Source organism: Bubalus bubalis, chromosome 13, assembly GCF_019923935.1.
Source record: "Bubalus bubalis isolate 160015118507 breed Murrah chromosome 13, NDDB_SH_1, whole genome shotgun sequence".
Lineage (NCBI taxonomy): Eukaryota > Metazoa > Chordata > Mammalia > Artiodactyla > Bovidae > Bubalus > Bubalus bubalis.
The window spans coordinates 70358379-70383855 of NC_059169.1; the positions used below are offsets into that span (position 1 = coordinate 70358379).

Sequence of the window (25477 nt, forward strand, 5' to 3'; positions counted from 1 at the left end):
AGTGCACAGGCTGATTTTAGGTGAAAAGACTATAATTTGTCTGATGGAAACTTACTCAATCCAATAAATAGTCCTAATAAATATCTGATTCTTTCAAGTACCTTAACGTTAACCTAATTAGGTGTCCTTTGTTCCGGGTGTAAACAAGGTCATTGAGTCCAGCTATGCAGGGTGACTTGCTTTTCTTAAATAAATAACACAGTTTCAGGCCTCCCTATCTTTGAACACATTGCTCTCTCTTCTGGAAGGGCTTTCCTTCCCTTTTTCATCTAACTACTTCCTGTCCACCTGAATTTGGTCAAACTTTTTTATTAACCCCCTGTCTAATTCTTGGTGCCTCATTTGTGTTCATTTAGCATTCCGTATCACACTTTCATCTTGGACTGGAATAACCAAACTACACCTTCTTTGAGATCCACAAGTGGTCTTACTAAACTTTTCATTCTCCAAGATTCTGCAAACACAGCATCTGGCCCATGATAAGCAGTGAGTGCTCAGGAAATATTGATAACCCAAACCCCAAACTCCCATTTTTTTCTCAAACACGTTTTACATGAGAAACTGACTTCAGGGTCTTTGAGGAAAGTAGACCTCTTTTAGAACACTCACTGAGTGGCTGCTACCTTGGGGTCAAGCCACTTCATTCAGTGCAGATTGAGGGTCTTTATATAAACCTTCACTCCGTGGTATTGAGGAGCTACCACACTGATCATCACTCAGGGGATACTGAGGGCATCAAAGTAAGCCCAGAAGTCTTGTTTTAAAAGAGTTTATAATCTAGGAAAGAAGATAGGGATAGATAATTTACTTCTTACCAGAATTGAATGAAACCTTCCTGAGCAATGTGAGATGTACATATCAGAATAGGTACACTGTCCTAGAAACTACAGCTGACACCTCTGCGTGAACTTCAGTTGCTGCTTCATCAGGGGGAGGATGCAGGGTAGGAAGACAAGAGTGGGTTTTGACCTGGATTTTGAAAGATGAGTAGGAGACTGATACATACTGATATGGGTTGTTAAAGATAACAAGAACTGGACGGTGGTTAAGGAAGTAAGAACAAGAGTTTATTCAGCAACTACTGCAAAGCGGAAAACAAACCTCACTATAGAACTGGACTCAATTCCCTTGTGGCAATAGCTTGTGATCAAAATCTGTTTTTACTTCTTTAACCACTGTTGGGCTCTGGTTTTCTTTATGGGAGGACAGGGCATTCAGGGCATCTCAGACTGAGGCCAAAGAATGAACAAACAAAGAGGAGTAAAGCAACTTGGGGAAAAAAGTAAGTAATCCAAAGAAAATTGAGCAGTCAAGGGAAGCAGGAATTCTCTGCACCCAGAGCATGCCGTCCTGTTGAGTTAGCCCCGGAAGATGAGGAAAAGTAGGCATCTTTTAGTAGATTAGCTGAGCTGTTTGGTGATGCTTAAAAAATGGTATGTTTTCCTATTTAAACGGGAAAAGTAAGTTTGAACAAAACTGCTTGAAAAGTTGTGTTGTGCCAAGAAGTTGGGACTTTATATTGTGGAGCCAGAGAGTTTCCCCAGAGCTGCACAGTACTCTGTAAAGGTGACTGCAGTCTCCATGCCTTTCCAGGTGGCTCGGTGGTAAAGAATCCGCCTTCCAATGTAGGAGATACGAGTTTCGGATACCTGGGTGGGGAAGATTCCCTGGAGAAGGAAATGGCAACCAATTCCAGTATTCTTGCCTGGAAAATTCTATGGACGTGGCAGGGGTGGGGTGGGGGCTACAGTCCATGGGGTCACAAAGAGTCGGACAGTCTGAACTACTGAGCATGCACGCGCGCGCACAAACCACAGACCTGGTCACAACGGATGACAGGCTGGATGGAGCAGCAGGTCGCATACTCACTTTCGGCCTCAGTTTTTTTTTTTTTTTTTCATTTATAACAAAAATAAACAAAGAGACATTTGCCATCTTAGGTCCCTTCCCATCCTGACAGCCTGCATCCGAGGTACCTCTGCCTTCCTTCCATTACCGGGGCCCTGTACCTCCTCCCTCCCTGCTTCCTTCTGATCTTGGTGCAGGGGCCACTTTCTCTATTCCTGGGCCTTAGGTGCTTGTCCACCGGTAGATAAAACGAGAGACGGATGTTCGGGGTTTGGGGGGTGCGGGGGATAGACATCTCTGGCCTTTTGCCCCTGGCAGCACCCCTAAGTAATGCCCCCGTGGGCAGACGCGCTTTGGGGTCGGGAGAAGGGTTTCCAGCCGAATATGCCCTTCCTAGGTCCCTTTCGGGTGGCTGGACGGCCCCCTCCCCACGGCCAATATCCAGAGCGAGGGCGGCGGGAGCAGAAAGGCAGGACAAAGCCGCTGACAGTGCCGGGACCGGGACTTCCCGCAGAGCCTGAAGGCCCCACTCGGCTTCTCGGGGAGGCCCCTGCCCGCTGGCCCGCGCCGAGAGCTTCGGGGCTCCCAGCCCGCCCGGATCGCGGATTTGCCCGAGGCCGGCGGGCGTCGTCGTCACGTGAGGCGGCCCGGGCCGCGTGACCCGGCGGCCCGGCCCCCGGCGCCCCCTCCAGCTCCGCCCCTTCGCCCGCCACTCGGCGGAGGTTCTCGGGCCCCGACGTCTCCGAGGTCCTGGCGGCTGGGCCTGGTGGGACGGCGCGCGGCCGCGGCTGGCCTCCCAGGTACCCCGGCGGAGCGGGGAGGCTGGGCGCGGGCCCGAGCGCACGGAAGCCCCTTCCCCTCGCTTCGCCTTCCCCGAGGGCCCGGCCGGCGCGCCCCGTTCCTCCTGCGCGCTCCCCCCGGCCCGGGTCCCCAGGCGCCCGGTCCATCCGGCGCTGCGGCCAGGCGGGTGATGGGGCGGCCGGCTCCGCGCCGTTAGCGCCTCTGCTAGCGTTTCATCCGAGGAGGAGGAGGGACGGGGTGGGGGAGAAGCTCTGGAAAGTTTTCCCGGGTCCCTCTCTTTCGGGCGCTGCGGAGACGACGTTTTGCTCGGAGCTGGAGTCTGGCACTGCTCTGGGCGCTGGTCTGCGCGAGAGGAGACCTCCCCTCTGACTCTCCCGGTTCTCCCTCGGCCCTTGCCAAGATCTTCGCATCTGCTTCTAAGCCTCAGTAGGTCGCCATACTCTGCACCGTCTCCCTTTCCTCCGCAACACGGAGTCCACCAAAGGGGTTTTATTTAATATGGACTTTGGTCCAGGAGTGCGATGAACTGAGTGAAAAGACATTTCTCTAGTCCTGCCTCGGTTAAGCTGCCTGCTCTATTTAAAATGACCGTCTAGGCACTCAATTCTGCTCTTGTAAGTGACTTTTTATGTTTATTTGCACGTGAGACACTCCGAAATCATCTGCTGCAGAACTCTGCATCTGAGGATTACAGTTTTTTTTTTTTTTTGGATTACAGTTTTATAAAGCAGTTTCATAACACTTAAGAAAACCCAGATTCATAGTCTTATTTGGTTTGGGCTTATTCTTTTTGGAGGGAGGATTATAGCTCTCGGAGGCAAAAACTGAGTTTCTGAAGCTGGTGTATGTTGTGGACTAGAACATGAAAATATCGAGGTGTATAATGCTGAAAGGAATGGGGAAAATGATTTGAACCTGACAGCAGTGTGTGGTGTGCTTTAAATTTTAGCAAGTGTCTATTTGTAGTGAGCACAGGTGAATTTCATCTCTTTGGATTGCCTTCAGGGTTGAATAGGTATATTTAGAGTCTGTTAATATGGCAGTTAATCTGTGGAATGGATATCTTTTAATCCATTGTGCAAATACCAGTCCATTTATTAATACTTCTAGACTAGTCCTTTTTTCCTACCCTCCCGGCGTTTCTGTTGAAGAGGAAGGGTATTCATCTTTAAAGAGATTTCTTCTGCAGTGATTTTTATGTGATCCAAACGATCAAGTTCTGAGAACTTCAGAAAGCAGGTAGCTATAAAAATCAGTGCTATCAAGTTTGCGGCTTAAAAAAAAATTCTTTAAAATTGTTTAAAGAGTTGCCTCTGTGTTCTATGTCCAACAAAAGCTTGGCTTCATTTTAATAATCAGCAGTTCAAACTGGGAAGTCCAAGACAGTGTCTTCCTTTATCTGAAAGTCAGAGTGGGAAAAATGAAACCGAAGGGAAGTGAAAGACCTTCATTATCATGATTACGCTGTTTGTTCTGTGTGTACTGCATTAAACAGTAAGACAGGCAGGGAAAACAAGGTTTGGACCCTCAAGGAATGTCGAGTGCAGGCAGACATTGAATGTACATTACCTGTAATTCATATCATCTAAAGAGAACAAGTTAATATTTGGGGTGTAAGTCCTTTAAAAAAAAAACAAAAACTTTTTTTGAAGTCTAGTTGCTTTATAATGTGGTGTTAGTTTCTACCATACAGCAAAGTGAATCAGCTATATGTATACATATATACCCTTGTAAGTTCTTTTTACAAAAGAGGTATACTGGATTGCTCTGTTCAGATAGTGAGATTTCATATTGTAAAAGGTACTGTGATACTCAAATTGAGTCTATTCCTGAGCCTAGAAGAGCCAGTAGCAAGGTTGAGTATTGAAGTACTTAGCCAAATCTATTTGATTCTTAAGTTTGGATAGAAAGAGTTAAAATAGCTGAGGAGACCTCTCTTCATATATATATTTAGTATAGATATGTTTTTAAAAAATGAGATCGTACCCATGCATAAGTAATATATTGTAAGTTGTGAAATGACTTCAGAAAATGATGAATCCCATCCAGGGAAAATTATACTCAGACCATTCCATAAGTCTGATGGTCTGTCTCCATCCCACAATCCCAGAAGAGGAGATTCCATGGCTTTTGTGAGCTTAGCATCCCAAGGGGGAAAAAAGAATATTTTTGCCCCAATATTCTTTTTCATGCTTAAGAAAAAGTTTGAGTTTTGGAAATAGATAAAGTCTGTATCCTCTCTAGTGCTTCAATCCTGAATTCAAGTGGTATCTTGAAAACATTCAGTAATACTGTCTACAGCTGTGGAAGAGTGTTGCAGAGGTGACTGCCAGCAATTTCTCCCATCCCTCCACTACCGCCCCTCCTCCCCTCAAGAGATGGAGTCTGTTTCTGCTCCCTCTGAACCTAGGCTTTCCATGTCACTTGCTTTGACCAGTAAATGTGGTGGAAGTGCTGTGAGTCAGTTCTGGACATAGTCCTTAAGAGCCTGGCAGCTTGAGCATTTACTCTCTTGGGGGCCAACAGCTGGTATAGAGACTTGAGCTAGACTGGGTGGAGAAAGACCACCTGAGAAGGTTTATGTGAACAAGGCCTGGCCTGTTTCAACCCTAGTTAAGCACCCAGTGCCTGCGATCCCAGCTGAGCCCACTTAAAACACAGAATTGAGTGAAATAACAAATTGCTGCTGTTTTAAGCCACTGAGTTTTGGGATGGCACATTACTCAGCAACAGATAACTGAAACAGCGTAGCACCTTGTGCAGTGAAACCCTGGGTATGGATCCGGTTCACGTGGAAGGCTGTCCCAAGATGGGATCCATGAGCACACGATTGTGGTCAATATATGCAGTGGCATGCTTTAAAGATAAGTCTCTCAATTAACTACATCTTTCTTTCATATTACATAGGGATGCACTAGTTGAATTAAGTACAGTTTAATGAAGACTGTGGCTATGTCTGGTTGCTCAGCTGGTAAAGAATCCGCCTGCAGTGCAGGAGACCTGGTTCAATTCCTGGGTTGGGAAGATCCCCTGGAGAAGGGATAGGCTACCCACTCCAGTATTCTTGCCTGGAGAATTCCCATGGACAGAGGAGCCCGGTGGGCCACAGTCCATGGGGTCGAAAAGAGTCGGACACGACTGAGCCACTAAGCACAGCACGGCACCTGGCTGGCTATGTCTTGTACTCTCCTAGATGATGGTTAAGTCAAAAGACAGTTTCTTTTGTGTAATTGGTTATTATTTGTATGCTGCTGCTGCTAAGTCGCTTCAGTCCTGTCTGACTCTGTGTGACCCCATAGATGGCAGCCCACCAGGCTCCCCCGTCCCTGGGATTCTCCAGGCAAGAACACTGGAGTGGGTTGCCATTTCCTTCTCCAGTGCATGAAAGTGAAAAGTGAAAGGGAAATCGCTCAGTTGTGTCTGACTCTTGCTGCTGCTGCTGCTAAGTTGCTTTAGTCGTGTCCGACTCTGTTCGACCCCATCCCTGGGATTCTCCAGGCAAGAACACTGGAGTGGGTTGCCATTTTCTTCTCCAGTGCGTGAAAGTGAAGTCGCTCAGTCGTGCCCGATTCTTCGCGACCCCATGGACTACAGCCTACCAGGCTCCTCCATCCATGGGATTTTCCAGGCAAGAGTACTGGAGTGGATTGCCATTGCCTTCTCCAATTATTTGTATATATGATTGTTATTATCAGTCTTAAGTTAACACTTGGTGATAGCAGTGTCTGACATGTTTCAGAGGAACTGCCCATTGTTGAGATGTCGGATGTGTGGTGTTCCTTGAAGTTTGCCACTTGATGAATGTAGCATCATCATCATGATTGTAGTCCTAAGTGCAGATGTAAGATCTGCTGCAGTGAACACAAGTCTGGGAAGTGCTTTGCTTTCAAGAGTCAAGCAGAGTGAATTGTATGCAAGCTGTCATTTCTAATGAATATGATATAGGACTTCAAAAAACCACAGATGGATTTTTCAGGGGCAGTTCTTACTGCCTTTTAAAAAAATTATTTATTTATTTGGCTATGCAAGTTCTTAGTCTTGGCATACAGGATCTTAGCTGTGGCACATGAAATCTGTTAATAGTCCCCTGACCAAGGATGGAACCCCAGTCCTCTGCACTGGGATTGGGAAGTCTTAGCCACTGGACCACCAGGGAAGTCCCATTATTGTCTTTAAAAAAAATCATCTGAGCAGCTTTTCATTCCATTTCTGATTTAGTTAAAAACAAAAAAATCCGAAAAACCCTCTCTTCTGGAGAAGAAAATCTCATTGGAGATCAGATGAGTGCTTTTATAGACTTAGAGTCTCCACCTCCGCTGGACTCTGTATAGCATCTTTTTAGGTTTCCCTGGTTAGTGTTCTTTTCCATCCTCCCCCCTCCCCTGCCCCTTTTTAAAACATTTTTTAATTTTTTTGATGTAGACCTTTTTTTTCCCTTAAGTCTTTATTGAATTTGTTACAATATTGATTCTGTTTTATGTTTTGGTTTTTTGGTGATGAGGCATGTGGGTCCCCGGCCAAGGATCAAACCTGCACCCCCTGCATTGGAAGGTGAGATCTTAAGCGCTGGACCTCCAGGGAGGTCCCGCCCTTATTTTTTATTGGTTTGCTCCATCTTTTGTTGCTACCTCCCCTCTTACTCTCAACAGAAAGCCTTCCCTCTTCGTTCACAGGGAGAATTTATGAAAGAGAATGCGCTCAGATACAAATCAAACCCACAGTGAGATACCACCTCACACCCACTAGGGTGATTATGATGACAAAGACAGACAATAAGATGGAGAAACCGGAACCCCCTACATTGCTGGTGGAACTGAAAAATGCAGACTCTCAGTAGCCAAGAGAGAACAATAAAGAAGGAAATTACCTCCAATTTTTTAAATTCCTTTTCATCAGATCTGTCCTTCACTTTTCACATGCTCTCAAACTGTTGCAACCTGGCCTCCCTGAGGCTTCTTCTTAGAGTTGCCAATAATTTTTGGTAAATGGAACAGACGTTTCTCAGTCCTCACCTTGTTTGGCCTCTCAGCAGCATTTGACCCAGACACTGCCTCCTTTGTGTCCCTAGGCTCCCGTGACACTCTTCTCTTGGTTTTCCTCCTGCTCTGCCTCTTCCTCCCGCCTCTGTCACGAAGCCCTGCTTGTCCCTTTGCTGTTGGAGTTCCTTTGAGTTCTGTCCAAGACCCTCTTCTTACTCCACACGCTTTTTCCTGAGTGATCTCATGCCAGATTTCCAAGTCTCCAATCCAGATCTCTTGCTTTTTAAAATTATTATTGTTATTTATTGAAATAGAGTTGATTTGCAGTGTTAGTTTCAGGTGTACAGCAAAGTGATCTGGTTATACATTTGTGTACATATCTATACAGCTCTCTTTCTTGATCTTCAGATTTATGAATCTGTCTATTCTACATACCCACTTTGATATCCTACAGGTAGCTAAAATGCCCAGAGTAGAATTCCTCATCTCCCCCTGTAACTTGCTGTGTTCTCTCCCATCGTGAGTGGTTGTTAAGGATCCCCCACTGCCTGAGCCGAGCGCCTGAGTGTGAGCCTTGGCCCTGCCTTTCCCTTGTGTCGCTTCCTCCTCCCATTCAGTCAGTTGCAGAATGCTTTTGAATCTGTCTCTGGGTTGTTTTCTCCACTTCTGTTTACCTGGCATAGACTTCCATTCTTTCTTCCCTGATTACTGCAGCCACCTTAGGCCCTGGGTATGTCTCCTCCGTCATCCCCATCTAGTCTCTGCATTCTGTCGAAGTTTCCTTCACAGACACCCATCTGATCGTGCCACTTCCGTGCTTAAGTTCCTTTGGTAGTTACTTGTTGCTCTTTGGATGGACTAAGCTTTTTGGCCACACTATACGAAGAGCCGACTCATTGGAAAAGATACTGATGCCTGGAAAGATTGAGGGCAGGAGGAGAAAGGGATGACAGAGGATGAGATGGTTGGATGGCATCACCAACTCGATGGATATAAGTTCAAGCAAGCTCTGGGAGATGGTGAAGGACAGGGAAGCCTGGCCTGCTGCAGTCCATGGGGTTGCAAAGAGTTGGAAATGACTGAGTGACTGAATAGCAACAAGCTTTTTGCAGCAAGCATGGCCACGCTGTGGTTAGCATCTATTTCTGTGCCTCGAAACCACCCCCCCTGCCACCCTGATGCCATGAAGTTCTGCTGGGGGCGAGATTGGCTCTATGTCTTGTTTACCTAGAGGACATCCAGTAAACACTTACAGAGTGAATATAGTGTGCTTCTGCCCATCCATTGCTGGAATTGTAGTTTGGCTTTAGGCCATCACAGGGCACAGGGATACTCTTCATGCAGTGGAGAGTAGTTGGTGAAATCATTTTAGAGATGTCCCCGGAGGAGGGGTTCATGACACCAGAAATAGATTTGAACTTGGGCCCATCCATTTTTTTAACTATTCACGTGTCTATTTTTATGTGGCCTATTTTGCTAAATCTGCATGCTTGATGCAACAAAGAATAGAAGCATAGAAAAAAATTATTTGTAGTCATGGAGATTTCTGGTTTCCTTTTGAACATAAAAGTATGTCATAAAAGCAGCATAACTTCACAATCCTGAAGTTATCCTCTTTTGTTGCTAGTGCTGTGTCCACTTGGGTGGTTTGCTTTGCTAACCTGAGCATGTGGCTTCTGTAAAATGATTTCTTCACTTACAATGAAGGGGCTGTCAGATTCCCAGGTGTCCTAGAAATGCCTCAAGCTTTTGTGCAATGACATGAATGCAGCCTCTTGGAGGATGAAGCTTAAGAATCGCTTCCTGAGGCCATTATTGCACATTGACCTTCAAATCAGGTAACCTGTTGGTAGGTGAGAAGTAACAGTTGTCTTCTTCAATGAGTAATGGACTTGAATGAAGCTGATGAGGCCAAAGGGAATTGCAGTAAGTGTTAGGAAATTGTAAGAGAGCAGTCGAGCGGCCTTTCAATGAAGGTAGGAGGATTACCGTGTCACCTGCACAGAGGCATCTTGATGAGGGATGGCAGAAACTCCTTTGGAGAACACTTCATTCTTAGGGTCCCATAGTCTTTGTGGAATTTATCAAGTATTCGGGGCATTCTTTCTTACTCTCATTCGTGAGTGAGAGTCACTCAGTTGTGTCCGACTCTTTGAGACCCCATGGACTGTAACCACCAGGCTCCTCTGTCCATGGGCTTCCCCAGCCAAGGATACTGGAGTAGGTTGCCATTTCTGTCTCCAATTTTCATTCTTGCCATACAGTAATACTGAAGAAAAGAGAAGGAACGACAGTTGTTCCAGCTGTTTCAGTATCAGTGTCTCAGCCAGTCTCTGAAATTTTGCTGTTTTGCAAGACTTATATCAGAGTATAGATGAAATAGTTTAAAAGTGTATTTTTTTAAAGGGTGAAGTAGTAAAAAAGAATACCAATTTATTATTTTATAATTGTTTTTAATTTCTTATTAATTTGACTTGAATTTTTTAGCCAGTGCCCTTTCTTTCCCAGGATCAAGGCACCTGGAAAAGGTAATTATTAATGTTTCTTATGTGTATTATCTTGTTGTATAGGGTTTTGTGTGCAAATAAATTTGTGAAAATCTGAGTTAAATGATTTTAAGTAACTTTTTTTTCACAGAAGTAAAAGATACTTAACCAGTTTTCATCAATTAATAGCCAGACAAAAAAGTAAAAGGTAATTAAAATTGCAAGCCATGATGGAAACATGATTAACCTAACAGTATAAAATAATTGCATAACAAAAGTGTTTTTTTATTTAAAAGATTTTTGAGCTCATTCTCTGGAGGCTTGTCTGGACCTGGGAAATACATTTGGTGTCGAGATCAGTGTTGTAGCATCTGCTGGGTCTCAAAAAGCTCATCAGAATAAGTGCGGAAGAAAACAGTAAGAGTAACATGGGGCTCTTCTCTAACTTGAGAGGTTTTTTGAATTGCTTGTGTTGTAGCATAGCTATAAGACACAACAAGTTATAAAATTGTGCTTTAGAAAATTTTACCCCGAGCCCTAGAATTCCTCTGTTAGAAAGTCTTCCTTGAGTTGAAATATAATGTACTCCAAAATGGGGAAAGATGGCCACGCCCTAAATCTTTTGTGTTCAAATGGGAACTTACACCGATGACAAAAGGAGGCTATAAAAAAAACACTTGTTCCTGCAGGAAACCTGGGTGAGCTTCACTGAGGAAATGCTTTCATGTTGTCATACGCTGGAGAGAATTTGACTTCTGGAACTTCATATAACTGGTTTCTGGGAGAAGTAATTTTTATGTAGTTGTAACTGTTGTGCGCATAATTTTTTTCCATTTACAGGTATCACCTGGCCTGTGTGTTGGCATGTTTGTCTCATTGCTTACTTAGTTCTTCCACTTATATTTGCATTTTAGTTTTCCACTTACTAGGATTGACTTTCTGTTAGTCCTAGAGTTTCTCAGAGGCAGGGGTCATAATTGTATTGCTTTATGATCTTCCCCAGCATTATTGGTATGTGGGGTCAGAAGAATGAATATATATTATCATTTTGTTGACATTATCAAGTGGTAGTGCTTTCTTGTAAGACATCGTAGACTTTATCAGTAGCTCATTAACTATAAATAAAGCCCTATTTTAAGATGGCCTAGCAGCTAAACTTGGAGAAGGAAATGGCAACCCACTCCAGTATTCTTGCCTGGAGAATCCCAGGGACGGTGGAGCCTCGTGGGCTGCCGTCTCTGAGGTCGCACAGAGTTGGACACGACCGAAGCGACTTAGCAGCAGCAGCAGCTAAACTGATAATTAAAATCATTACCCATCCAGTTTATGAAAATAGAGAAACCTTTACTAGGGATCTTCAGTTTATATTATAAGCGCTCTAAAGTTTTTTCAGTTAAAAAATCATTTTTCGTATTTGCCATGACTGTTTCTGGATGTTGTCTAAACCTGGCTATGGCTGGTATGCTGAGGAACACATAGGGCATTTTAGATGGATTGTTCCAACACTCAGAGTCCTTCCTGTTTCCTGTGAGGATATCAGCTTCCGTGATAAAGAGTGATACAGTCTCACTTCATGCCCCGAGGATGACACCAGCCAGAGGAGTCAGAGTCTAGGAGCTAAGCAGTTCTGCTGGGTGTCTCACTCTGTTATAATCTCTTTGCCTTAGCAAGCTTTCTGGTGAGCAGAAGACGGGTTGGGCGGGGTGAAGTCCCATCGGTGACATCAGTCTCTTTTGTGCCAAATACATCTGGGTAGAGTTCGGGGGGTGAGGTCTTTGTGGACGCCAAGGGCTGGCTTACAAGGCGACCCTAAATTTCTGGTATCGTTTAGTATTGAGACCATTATTTGATCAGAAACTTTCAGTATGAAAGTTTTCCTGTATTATTTTCCTCCATTTCCTGTTTTTAAAAAAAACTCTGAACATTTTCAAATATATTTTTGCTAGATCAGTAAAACAGTGCCTTCCCCGCACCCTCCCTTAACACTCGGTTCTTAGGAGGATCAGAAGATTGGCTGCTGCATACTCCTCAGTCTCCAGGTCTAATGCAGGTTTCTATAATTGGAAGGTCTGTGTCTGTCCTCTTGATTGAATTTGCTTTCAGAGAGTACAATGAAACAACCTTTTCTTCCCCATGCCACCAACTCTGAGGGACAGTGCCAGTTGCTAGGAGAAGCCAGCCCAGGGAATGTGATACAGATCTGTGGTCCTCGTGCATACAGAGTCAGTCTGTGGCAACACAGGATGTATATTCGTGTTTTTTTTAGGATGTATTTTCTAGTGGCAGAGATAATACAGAGATCTGTGTGGGTTGGCATATTATCCTTTGAGAGTGTGAAAGTCGCTCAGTTGTGTCCGATTCTTTGCAACCCCAGGGACTATACAGTTCTTGGAATTCTCCAGGCCAGAATGCTGGAGTGGGCAGCCTTTCCCTTCTCCAGGGGATCTTCCCAACCCAGGGATCAAACCCAGGTGTTCCGCATTGCCGGCGGATTCTTTACCAGCTGAACCATAGAGGAAGCCCTTGAGAGGGTTAAACTCTTTAATAATCTCTGTTTCCATTTGTCTTTTTTGTTCTTTCATGTTTATTTTATATCCATATAGCAAAAAACCCCCAAAACATTGATTCACCTATTAATGTACAATGAATGGTAATTCATGCTGAACATATCAGTGCTATGAGGAAGCCCTTGAGAGGGTTAAACTCTTTAATAATCTCTGTTTCCATTTGTCTTTTTTGTTCTTTCATGTTTATTTTATATCCATATAGCAAAAAACCCCCAAAACATTGATTCACCTATTAATGTACAATGAATGGTAATTCATGCTGAACATATCAGTGCTATTTATGAGACAGTATTTCCTAAAGAAAATAATGGCTAAAAATAATGTTGCCAAAAAAATCACTATCTTGTTGAACTTCATGAGTAACTGTTTAGCATAACGGGCATGCTAATTACAACTCATTCTTTATGATTATCAGTCAAGTCCTGGAAGGACCTGTTCATCATAGGAATTAGTTTGGTCTAGTTTGAATTGCTGTAAGTACTGGAAAGTTCTAAGGTTATATTTCTTTTATGAGTAGAAATGTTCCATTCAGAATTTCCCTAATCTGAGCTTGCTTTCCCAAGACAGAATTATGACTATACTTCTCCTAAATTATTTTTTAGTTCTGAAACTCTTCTACATTTAACTTTTAAAAATAACATGCTTGAGTTTATTAATACAGGCTTGGTAGAAGCCCATGGGACCTTTCTTTGATTTTTGATTTTGAAAATTGTGGTTAAAATATGCATGACATTAAATTTAGCATTTTAAAACCATTTCTGAGTATACAGTTGAATGACATTAAGGCCATTCACGTGCTCATGCCCGTGTCACCACTCTCAGTCTCCAGAAGTTTCTCGTCATCTCTCCTGAAATTCTGTATCCTATTTACTAACACCCCATACCCACCTCCCCCAGGCCTTGGCAACCTCTTTCTACTTGCTGTCTCTGAATTTGAGTACTCATTTATTCTTTTGTGTCTAGCATATTTTGCTTAGCATAATGTCTTAAGGGCTCATCCTTATTGTGTGTTAGTATTTCATTTTGAGACTGCATAAAATCCCTTTGTATCCATGTTTATTCATTCCAGTGGGAACATATTTTGTCTATCTGTTCATCTGTTGATAGACATTTGAATTTTCTATCTTTTGGTTGTTGTGAATAGTGTTGCTTTGAACATTAGTGTACAGCTGCCTGAGACCCTGCTTTCAAATCTTTAGGGTATACCCTAGAAGTGGGGTTGCTACATCATATGGTAATTCTGTGTTTGATTTTTTGAGAAACTTCCATAATGTTTTCCATGTTGGCTGTTTAGTCGCTCATTTGTGTCCGACTCCGCGACCCCATGGCCTGTCCACCACCAACTCCTGGAGCCTACTTAAACTCACGTTGGCTGTACCATTTCACATTCACACCTTCTACACTTAAGTTTATATTAAAAATTCATTTTACAGATTTGCCAGAAGCATTCTGTCCCCCTAGGTAGTGAATTGAAGGTACAAATACCTCTTAAAACTTGTAACAGATTAGGAGGATAAACATAGTTAAGATAACTAAACTTTTATTTTCATTTAAAGTGCTTGTTTATTTTTTGTCACAAAATATGTATTACAGAAATTTGGAATATAGTTAAGCAAAAAAAAAAAAAAAACCTCTTTCTAGAGAAGTACATTATACATGATACTTAAAAAATTGTATTCTTTTTCTATATACATTATACTTAAAATTGTATTCACATAGTACATATTGTTTTATTATATACCTAAGTCTTCCAGAGTACTTCTGGTTTTTGTGGGTTTCTTGGTTTGTTTTTGTTTTTCTCTTGGAAATAAGCACATAGTTGAGCTTTTTGTTAGCATCTTTCCTTGTAGTGCCCACTAACGTAGGACGGAAGAGCACTGGACTGTTGGCTTTAAGACACCTGGTTGTCATGGTTGTTCAGTCACTGAGTTGTGTCCAACTCTTTTGAGACCTCTTGGACTGCAGCACGCCAGGCTCCTCCGCTGTCCCAGAGTTTGCTCAGATTCATGTCCACTGAGTCAGTGATGCTATCTAACCATCTCATCCTGTCATCCCCTTCTCCTTTTGTCTTCAATCTTTCCCAGCATCAGGGTCTTTTCCAATGAGTAGGATCTTCGCGCATCAGGTGGCCAAAGTGTTGGCACTTCAGCATCAGTCCTTCCAATGAATATTCATGGTTGATTTCCTTTAGGATTGACTGGTTTGCTCTCCTTGCAGTCCAAGGGACTCACGAGTCTTCTCCAGCACCACAGTTCGGAAGCATGAGTTATTCAGCGCTCAGCCTTCTCTATGGTCCAGCTGTTACATCTGTACATGGTTACTGAAAACGACGATAGCTTTCACTAGACGGACCTTTGTCAGCAAAGTGATATTTCTGCTTTTTAATATGCTATCTAGGTTTGTCATAGACAAGGAGGAGGTAATGGCAACCCACTCCAATATTCTTGCCTGGAGAATCCCATGGACAGTAGGAAAAGGCAAAAAGGACAGCCTGGCTAATCACCGCTGAATACTTACCAAGGTACATACTATCCAGGGTGGCTTAGGTTGAGTGGACCTAGTGAACCTAATAATGTGTGAAGATTCTTCCCTGTTAGTGTCACATCTTCAGTACATTCATTGGTAGAATAACTTCACAAGTTGCTATTTGAAGCATTTAATTTGTTTTTGAAAACTCCAGAGTGATGATTTAAATGAAACATAGTTAAACTATGTTTATGTTTCTCTACAGTGAAATCCATACAGTTAGATGAAAACTGTTAATACTTTGCTTCACATTTAGGCACAGTTAGTAGATGTCATAGGACATCAGCATTGTTCTAACTAATTCCACTCTTCCTGTGATGGATCCTTGTATTTCCCAGTCATTGAAAGTCACAGGGTTCTTCAGTCTGATAAGTGCATGGGTGCTAAGTTGCTTCAGTCATGTCTGACTCTTTGTGACGCTATGGATTGTAGCCCATCAGGCTCCTCTGTCCATGGGATTCTCCAGGCAAGAAGACTGGAGTGGGTTGCCTTGCCCTCCTCCAGGGGATCTTCTGACCCAGGGATCGAACCCGTGTCTCTTAGTCTCCTGCACTGACAGGCAGGTTCTTCACCACTAGCGCCATCTGGTATGTCTGATACAGATTTCATAAAAAGTTAACTGGTTAATTTTTAGTGATTCTGCCTGCTTTGGCTTTTTGGATTAACACTTTATGGTTTTGTGATAGAGGGTGGAATGTTAAGTCTTTGAAGTTGATAGAATTATGCTTCTTAGTATGATTTTCTTATTAACCAGTGAAGATACCACTGCCCCCAGGAAGAAGAGTAATTAAATGTCTCACCACAGTAATCTAACTAATGATGACGGTGGTCATTCTGAGCTAATCAGAAAATTCTAGTGGTATTTATATTTGCATTGCGCTGCCTCAGTAAAGACACACCCCGAGCCCAAGCTCAGGACTGATTTGTGTCATGGGCAGCACAGGACAAGTGCTGGGTTTTGATAGCTCCACAGAGCTCTTAGAGAACCTTGTTTCGGTTCTGAAGATTCATGTTATCAGTTGGCCAGGTTGAGTCTAGTCTAATGAAGACCCACTCCGTGCCTTGGTCCACAACCCAAGAGTATACTTTGTGTCACATGCTCTTGTGACCTCTCTGAGGATGAAGGACACATGTAGTCTTCAGGGCCTGCCTTCTCAGTGGTTTTTGGGAGAATGAAGGTACCAATGACATTCCCAAGGTTTAACCAGGTAAATCCAGACAGAGGCATTTTGGGGAACTGGGGGATGGATTTTTATTTTTTATTTTTTGGAGGTAAATTTCTTTTATATTTGAGGCATTTTGAAAAGATGCTGGTGTACATGTCTAAGACAAGGTAAAGTCAGAAGGAAGCCGTGTTGGGAGCAGTTCAGCCTTTGAAGGACTGATTGATGTTCTCTGTAGGAAGAGTCTCAGGAGTGGGTGTTGAATCCTGACTGCCCCGTAACCTGGGGAAGTCATTTCACCTTTGAACCTCTTTCATTACCTGGTAAGCGTGGATTATGGTCTCTTCCTTGTGAGGAAATTGTGAAGATTAAATGAAATAATGCCTGTGAAGCTACCTAGCACAGAGCAGGTCCTTGATCCTTATTAGTTTCTGACTCCCTGCTCTTGCTGGTTTCATTACCAGGAGTAAATTGCTTGCTTGGCTAGTGTCACTGCCTTTGTTTTCTCATGTGTTCAGAAATCCCTGGAGCTTATTCTTTGCATCTTGAACTGTAGATTTTTGCAGAGCAGCTTTTTGGAAAACCCAGGCTTAGGAAGGTTATCACATCCTATGGATTGATTAAAAGTAAACCTGGGACTAGAACCCAGGCCTCAGGGCTCCAGTCCTTTGCACCAGGCCAGGGTTATTGGTAATGCTTTCTGCTTTCCTGAGGAGTGTGGGCATGGAAGATATATGCTTTGACTTTTTTATTGGCTCTCAAGTTACCAGCATTTGGAGCAGTATCTCATAAAGCTTCAAGTCATTTAGCATGCATAAACTCAGTTTGTATAATGAGCTATCATTATGCACGTTAGCTTGATTTTTTTTTTTTTTTAGCAGATTACCAAACCCTTAGGGCAGAGCTGCCTGTAAACTGATTAATGACTTCAGAATAATTGCGCTGCTGTCAGGAAATTGTATGACTTTGAATGGTAACATCCTTTTGTGTTATAATTTTAAAGGTGGTGAATCATATTTTTGGCTGATATAATAATTCCCCATTTAAAATGTAATTGTATGTTACCATAAAGTATTAAATTTTGACACAGTTTGATAAAGGTTTTGATTTAGTTCATATTCTAGAAGAATGGTGTTTGGATTTTCTTGGAGTTTATGTACCTGCTTGTAGATATCCCCACTGTTTCATTTCTTGTGTTTTTCTCCCCTTATTTTGTAAGAGGCACAAGGCAGACCATTTGGGGGGGCATCTTTCTGTTACTTCTAAAAGCCTTTAAGACTGTCTTCTTGACATGCAAAGAACACTTCTAAATCAGGAACTAAGAAAAGAATGACAGACCAGTAGAAAAAATAGTGACTTTATGTAATAGGATGACACCTGGTCTCTTAATCATATGAGACCGAGAGGTGAAGGGTGCACATGCTGGCTCCGGGTGGCATGATTTCAGGTCCTGAACTTCCACTTACTAGTTTGAGCAAACTCTTAAAATCCCTTTGTCTCCATTTCCTTGTCTATCAAGTGAGGATTAAATGAATTAATAAATGTAAAATAACTTGGGACAGTATTTGGCACACAATACTCAACAAGTGTTAGCTGTTGCTATGGTTGTGATTATTTAAAAAAAAATTGTCCCAACCTCACTCATCCTAAAAGAAATTCAAGTTTAAACAAAGCTGAGACACGTGAAAACACACCGTGAGCAAGGGTGTAGGTGAAGGGTGGTGCCGTACATGGATGACTCTTTTATATTAATATATTGGTACTGCTTTCAGTTCAGTCAGTTGTCGTGTCCGACTCTTTGCGACCCCATGAATCGCAGCACACCAGGCCTCCCTGTCTATCACCAACTCCTGGAGTTCACTCAAACTCATGTCCATCGAGTCAGTGATGCCATCCAGCCGTCTCATCCTCTGTCGTCCCTTCTCCTCCTGCCCCCAATCCCTCCCAGCATCAGAGTCTTTTCCAATGAGTCAACTCTTTGCATGAGGTGGCCAAAGTACTGGAGTTTCAGCTTTAGCATCATTCCTTCCAAAGAATACCCAGGGCTGATCTCCTTCAGAATGGACTGGTTGGATCTCCTTGCAGTCCAAGGGACTCTCAAGAGTCTTCTCCAACACCACAGTTCAAAAGCATCAATTCTTTGGCGCTCAGCTTTCTTCACAGTCCAACTCTCACATCCATACATGACCACTGGAAAAACCATAGCCTTGACTAGACGGACCTTTGTTGGCAAAGTAATGTCTCTGCTTTTGAATATGCTATCTAGGTTGGTCATAATTTTCCTTCCAAGGAGTATAAGCGTCTTTTAATTTCATGGCTGCAGTCACCATCTGCAGTGATTTTGGAGCCCCCAAAAATAAAGTCTGACACTGTTTCCACTGTTTCCCCATCTATTTCCCATGAAGTGATGGGACCAGATGCCATGATCTTCGTTTTCTGAATGTTGAGCTTTAAGCCAACTTGTTCACTCTCCTCTTTCACTTTCATCAAGAGGCTTAGTTCCTCTTCACTTTCTGCCATAAGGGTGGTGTCGTCTGCATATCTGAGGTTATTGATATTTCTCCCAGCAATCTTGATTCTAGCTTGTGCTTCTTCCAGCCCAGCGTTTCTCATGATGTACCCTGCATATAAGTTAAATAAGCAGGGTGACAACACACAGCCTTGACGTACCTCTTTTCCTATTCGGAACCACCATATCTACTACTGCGGGCAGGAATCCCTTAGAAGAAATGGAGTGGCCATCATGGTCAACTAAAGAGTCCGAATTGCAGTACTTGAATGCAATCTCAAAAACGACAGAATGATCTCTGTTCGTTTCCAAGGCAAACCATTCAATAGCACGGTAATTCAAGTCTATGCCCGAATCAGTAATGCTGAAGAAGCTGAACGGTTCTATAAAGACCTACGAGACCTTTTAGAACTAACACCCAGAAAAGATGTCCTTTTCATTATAGGGGACTGGAATGCAAAAGTAGGAAATCAAGAAACACCTGGAGTAACAGGCAAATTTGGCTTTGGAATATGGAATGAAGCAGGGCAAAGGCTAATAGAGTTTTGCCAAGAGAACGCACTGGTCATAGCAAACACCCTCTTCCAACAACACAAGAGAAGACTCTACACATGGACATCACCAGATGGTCAACACCGAAACCAGAATGATTATATTCTTTGCAGCCAAAGATGGAGAAGCTCTATACAGTCAGCAAAAACAAGACTGGGAGCTGACTGTGGCTCAGATCATGAATTCCTTATTGCCAAATTCAGTCTTAAATTGAAGAAAGTAGGGAAAACCACTAGACCATTCAGGTATGACCTAAATCCCTTATGATTATACAGTGGAAGTGAGAAATAGATTCAAGGGACTAGATCTGATAGATAGAGTGCCTGATGAACTAAGGATGGAGGTTCGTGACATTGTACAGGAGACAGGGATCAAGACCATCCCCATGGAAAAGAAATGCAAAAAGGCAAAATGGCTGTCTGAGGAGGCCTTACAAATAGCTGTGAAAAGGAAGAGAAGCGAAAAGCAAAGGAGAAAAGGAAAGATATAAGCATCTGAATGTGGAGTTCCAAAGAATAGCAAGAAGAGATAAGAAAGCCTTCCTCATCTATCAGTGCAAAGGAATAGAGGTACTGCTTTAGCAGAGGACGATTTAAAATAGCTGTTAAAGGTAAAAGAGCTATTAGATTTTGACCCTGCTGTTCCACTTTTAGGAATTTATCTTAGAAACATACATTAAAAAGACATGTATGTCTGCAAGCAGTAGTTTCAGTGTTGTTTATGTTAGCAACAGACTGGTAGTGACTTATTTCTGGTGGGAGACATTTAAATTGTTAAATTCATATAATGAAATGTGCTTGTGGAACCACTGAAGAGAGATGATGTACATGTGTTTATGATTCCAAAGATGTACTATTAAGGGGAAGGGGGAAGCTTTTACCCCCACACCTGCCATGTAAGTCTGCACTGTCTCTGGAAGGAATTAGAATCAACTGTGGTAGCGGTTGCCTTTGAAGAGAGGGTCAGGGAGGGGTGGTAGGGAGACTGACTTTCCTGTATCCTTTGGTACCATCTGGAACAGAAAAATGTTAACATGCCTAAGTGTTAGTTTTTCCCCTCTCTGAAGTCCTTTATGTGCTCCCACCAACACACACACACACACACGTGTGTGTGCATGTACATATACCCTCATGCACACTTTTCAGAACAAATGTTAGTCCAGGGGTCCGACTGTGCAGAGATAAGAACCAGCCTGTGCTGGTGGTGGTTAATGCTTACTGAATATGCACTGTGATCCTTGGGGCATTGCAAGCATCTTACCCTTCTCATCCAAGCAGGTGCTGATGAGAAAAATCTCCCTGGGTGGTGGAAACTGAGGCCCTGGCTAAGTAAGCCCAAGACCCAGGGCTCTCCTATAGTTGCTGGCAGAGGTGCTGGGGCCAAAAAGACCTTGACTCATGTATCTGTTTTTAGAGACCTAAGAGAGTGAGTTGGAAGGACCGTCAAGAGTTCTGAAAACTCATTAGAAAACCCTGGATGTGTCTATCAACTCTTTGATTCTATTTCAGTTTCCAGAGGTGAGAGCCAGAATGGAAACTCACCTGGCTTGATAGATTTTTGTGCTTCGTGCAGCCCCCTGGAATTTCTAGAAATACTTTTGAACCCTCAGAGGATTGGAGCTATGACCAAGATTCTTTGTGTGAAACTTCTTGAACAGATCAAATGTAGAGTTTTACGGAAATTGGTAGATATCTCGACCTTGTATAGGATGCTCTCTAAGCCAATTGCTACTTGCCTGAAGGCTGTAGTTATCAACTCTGACGCCATGATGAGGGTGAATTGGCTTATCCTTGTGTGTGTAACATTTCTCAGTGTGAAATGCAATGTGGTCTGTATATATGTAGAAAAGGTAGTCATATAACTTATGCATCGAATATGGTACTTTTCTTTTATGGTTTCATCCAGTAAATCTTAGGCTACTGCTTCTTCATATTTTTGCCACTCCAGGCTGTTGAGGGATGTTCCATTTCTATCAGTAAACAGTGGCTCATTGGGGCAGTCGTTTTTCTACAAGGGACCCAGGGGTCTTTTAGGGTATCCTGGGGGCTGTAGTGGAGAGTGGGAAGGTAGAGATAAATGATCCTGATTTTTATAACACACACACACACACACACACACACACACACTCTCACACACTCTCACACTCTCCTAGTTGAGATGAGAATTAACTCTCTTAGCCAAATGAATATTGTAAGCTTTAACTTTATCTCATTACCCTGGAGGCAGAAATACCTAATGAGACCTTGATTTCGCTGGTTGGCATGTCTTCTCTTCATTTATATGCTGTCAGATTGCCCGTAAAACATGTTCGTGACCAATGAGCCCTGACTTGTAAGCAGGCACGACAGACAGCTGGTTCTAGCCGGTGGTTCTTCTCGTTACAGGAAAAGGCACAGCTTTGAAGGTGGAGGAAGGATTGGACACGGTGCTGGGGAACGTGAGCCGTCCATTTAACCGAAAGTAGGTGGTTTATTCCGAAATCAGCTTCTGTTTCTTCTTTATCAACGTGGTCTTTTTCTGTTTCGGTGAGTGGCTGTTTAATCTCTTCTGGAACCCTCTTTGTTTGTTACAGCAGAGATGTCGGCTCCTTTGTAGGAATTACTTGAAGTCAGAGTCATGGTGGACGTGGGAAAGTGGCCCATCTTCACTCTGCTATCGCCTCATGAGATCGCATCCATCCGGAAAGCTTGTGTCTTCGGCACCTCAGCCAACGAAGCGCTCTACGTCACTGACAGCGATGAGGTGGGCCTCTCCCAAACCCCAGAGCTTCCTTCTAGGGCTTTCTGGGAGGTTATGTCTGCCATGTTCAGACTGAGAGAAAAGGAGGGCAGAAGGAGAACCTGAAATCCAAAAAGATGCTGTGTCTTTGATGTAATTTGTCTTTTCCTTCAGTTTCTTGATTTAATACCCCTCATCCCTGCTGCCCTTCGAGTTTCATTGCTTGTTGTTGCCCAGTAGCTTAGTCACATCTGACCCCCTGACTGCCACACGCCAGGCTTCCCTGTCCTTCGCCATCTCCCGGAGTTTGCTCACACTCATCTCTATTGAGTCAGTGATGCCAACCAACCATTGAGTTTCATGGTACAGCCAAATATTATAAAACTTAAGTAGGCAGCAGCAGTTGCATTTTAACAGCCGTATCAGTCTCTACCTATCTGCTGAGCGGTCAAGCTGAGCTGAAGCGCGTCTTATGTTCAGGGTGGAGAAGGGACCCTTTGTGTAGCTGAAGGCCAAGTGACTCATAGAGAACTGTTTGTCTCCCAGGTCTTTGTATTTGGACTGAACTACAGTAGCTGTTTAGGAACTGGAGATAACCACAGTACACTTGTACCCAAAAAGCTGGAAGCCTTATGTGGAAAGAAGATTAAGAGCCTTAGTTATGGGAGTGGACCCCATGTTCTTCTCAGCACCGAAGGTAAAGTGGCAACAAGTTCAGCTTCTTCAGTTTGTGGGAAATTGAACGGTTAATTGTAACCTAAGAGGAGGTAGGGCTGTGCTACATACTGAGTTTCGAATGCTTTGTTTCTTAATTTCTGAGAGGAAGTACATAAAGCAGGTGAAAGTTATTAAACACTTCAGGCTCCCCCTTGGAACAGCCATCGGATGACTTTGATTTTAAGCAAACTTCTGAGGTTTTAGACGACTTCCGTAAAGTTGTGGAAGATGACCCGCAGCAGACGAAGTGGTCCTTCAGCCCAGTTTTTCAGTGAGTTTTGTTGTAGCATGGCAACGTCCAGGTTTTACTTGGTACGTTTTTATAAACACAGGTGATACTGGTTTTGCTTTACTAGTGTCATTTCTGTATCTAGAATTCAAGAAGCCTCAGTTCATTTCCTGGCATTCATGTGGCTGCCATATAGAGAAAGCTGGGGTAGATTCTTTGTGCCTCCCTGAGACCACCAGAGAGGCCTCTGCGTTCTTCCTAGGCTGTTGATCTGCACCGTGGGCGCCCGGAGCTCCCTGAGTCTGTCATGCATAACCCAGCCTCTTTCCTTCATGTTTTAGGCACATGGGTTCCTGCTCTCTAGCTGTTTGTTGGGTAAACTAGGGTGCACGCGGGTGCGTTTGCGTCCCTGCCTTTCTGTCTCTAGCCTGGGGAATCACGGCTTCCTTGGGTGTAACCACTGGTCTTAGTATTGAGCTTTTTAGTTGCCTTTGACTGCCATTGGAATCCAGCCGGGTTCTCGGCATCTTCCTCAGGCTGTGAGGTCCAGATGCGAGCATGACTGTCTAGTAAGAGTGTAACTGGCATGGAGCATAATGAGGTGATTATTCCGCCTCTGAGTTGTGTGATCCTGCCTTCTGGCATCACGTGGGCCCTTTCAAGCAGCTGCTGCTTTGCTGGCTGGCTCAGCTTGTCATCCATTGTGACCTAATGGTTTAATGTTTTTCTAACACATTAATTTTTTAATGCGGCAGTTGACTTCCTACCATAAAGTACTGAAGCGTTTTTTTTTTTTTTTTTCCCCAAGAGCAAGCATATTAAAACATATGCATGACCTTGGGAGACTTAACTTTTGGAATTATTTTTGGAGTTCAGATCCTGCAGTTTTAAATATCTTGAATGTTATAATTAAGATATAAATAAGCAGAAAGCACAAATATAAGTAACTGATTTTCTTGTGGGAGTGGTCTTTTTGTTTTTAATTCAGTTTTGATTGTTGTAATACATTGTACATAACATATATATGATACGTGATATATAGCATGTCTAATGTATGTATAATATATACATTTGTGTGTATTTTGTATCTATTTCAAGTAGTCATATAGTTCAAAAACATTTAACACTTTAAACCATCAAACATTGTATGACTTTTAGTAAAAACCAGCACGCAGCTTCATCCATCCTTACTCTTAAAAACCACTCCTTTTTAACTCCTTTCAGGTGTGTTTTTCTGACTTTTAATCTCATGTTTTTAAGTTAATATGCTTATGCTGTTGGTTTTGAATGTTCATTTTAGGCCTTCTCCTGTGACTTTCTGTAGCAGCAGATGGCATTGGCACTCTCTCTGATGAGCCTGATCAGCCTTCCCTCTGCTTACCCTGTCAGTATAGTGATGTCACCACGTGTCCACGTTCAGTTTTCACATTCCCAGGACTCGAACAGTGTTATTCACAGCTGAGCCATTCTCCTTTCTTCCACAGCTGTCTGCTTTCCTGGGCTTACTTTTCTCCCCATCTGTCCTTAGCACGAGCTGGAACTCCGCTGTGTCGCAGCGTTGCTTCTGGGCACCTCTGAGCCCGTCAGGCCGCTCCAGGTCACCCTGTCCCCCGGCTCCAGCCTGGACTGGTCACTCTAAGCTGCTGCACACCTTTCGTCCTAGATCTTCATTTCACCGTCATCCTTGGAAGTCTCTTCACCTTTGTCCTTTCTGAATTGCCTATGTTTTGTTTCCCGTGTCTTCCTCCTTGGATTATACCCTCATATGGGTGAGACACATTTTCTAGTAGCTTCCCAAGAAAGGGATATGAGAGAAGTCTTTGAGACACCATCTTAAAATGCCTTTATCTTCCCCAGGCAATTGATCCCTGACTTGTCTGCACAAAAAAGACAAAACAACAACAAAACAGCATTTTCCATGCCAATCCTTTAATAGTGTTTTGAGCATTTTGCCTCTACTACCTGGTAGGCAGAGCTCAGTCCAGAGTAAAGGGTCTCTTCCTGGTCAGATTAGATCAGATCAGTCGCTCAGTCGTGTCCGACTCTTTGCGACCCCATGAACCGCAGCACGCCAGGCCTCCCTGTCTATCACCAACTCCCGGAGTTCACCCAGACTCACGTCCATCAAGTCAGTGATGCCATCCAGCCATCTCATCCTCTGTCGTCCCCTTCTCCTCCTGCCCCCAATCCCTCCTAGCATCAGAGTCTTTTCCAATGAGTCAACTCCCATTTATAGCCCTCGAGGCTGCTGGCATTGTTCCAGTGTAATCCCCTTGCCAGCTCTGTTCGGGGGCATTTTTCCCATAGCCTTGTAGTCTCTCTTCTTGACAGAATGGTTCTTGAGCCTGCATTTTGTGGCTCTCAGGTGCAAGAGGAAGATGT

At 43.4% G+C, this 25477-nt stretch overlaps 2 protein-coding genes across 9 annotated transcripts in view; both read left to right on the forward strand.

Moving 5' to 3' along the window:
* EBPL (EBP like) overlaps positions 1 to 22140 on the forward strand; it is a 95530-nt gene extending 73390 nt beyond the window's left edge. Inside the window, exons 4-5 of one of the 2 annotated variants that reach the window (XM_044926958.2) lie at positions 21816 to 21891; positions 22007 to 22140. In XM_044926958.2, coding sequence (XP_044782893.2) covers positions 21816 to 21885 — 70 coding nt within the window. In that variant the 3' untranslated portion in view covers positions 21886 to 21891; positions 22007 to 22140. Of the gene's footprint in view, positions 1 to 21815; positions 21892 to 22003 lie in introns of both variants that reach the window. The other variant, XM_044926957.2, reaches the window with a different exon arrangement.
* RCBTB1 (RCC1 and BTB domain containing protein 1) overlaps positions 22042 to 25477 on the forward strand; it is a 35503-nt gene continuing 32067 nt past the window's right edge. For 6 of the 7 annotated variants that reach the window (XM_025263218.3, XM_044926953.2, XM_044926956.2 and 3 more), the window contains exons 1-2: positions 22042 to 22173; positions 22696 to 22846. In XM_025263218.3, the coding sequence (XP_025119003.1) occupies positions 22048 to 22173; positions 22696 to 22846 (277 nt within the window). In that variant the 5' untranslated portion in view covers positions 22042 to 22047. Of the gene's footprint in view, positions 22174 to 22695; positions 22847 to 25477 lie in introns of those variants that run through there. The other variant, XM_025263225.3, reaches the window with a different exon arrangement.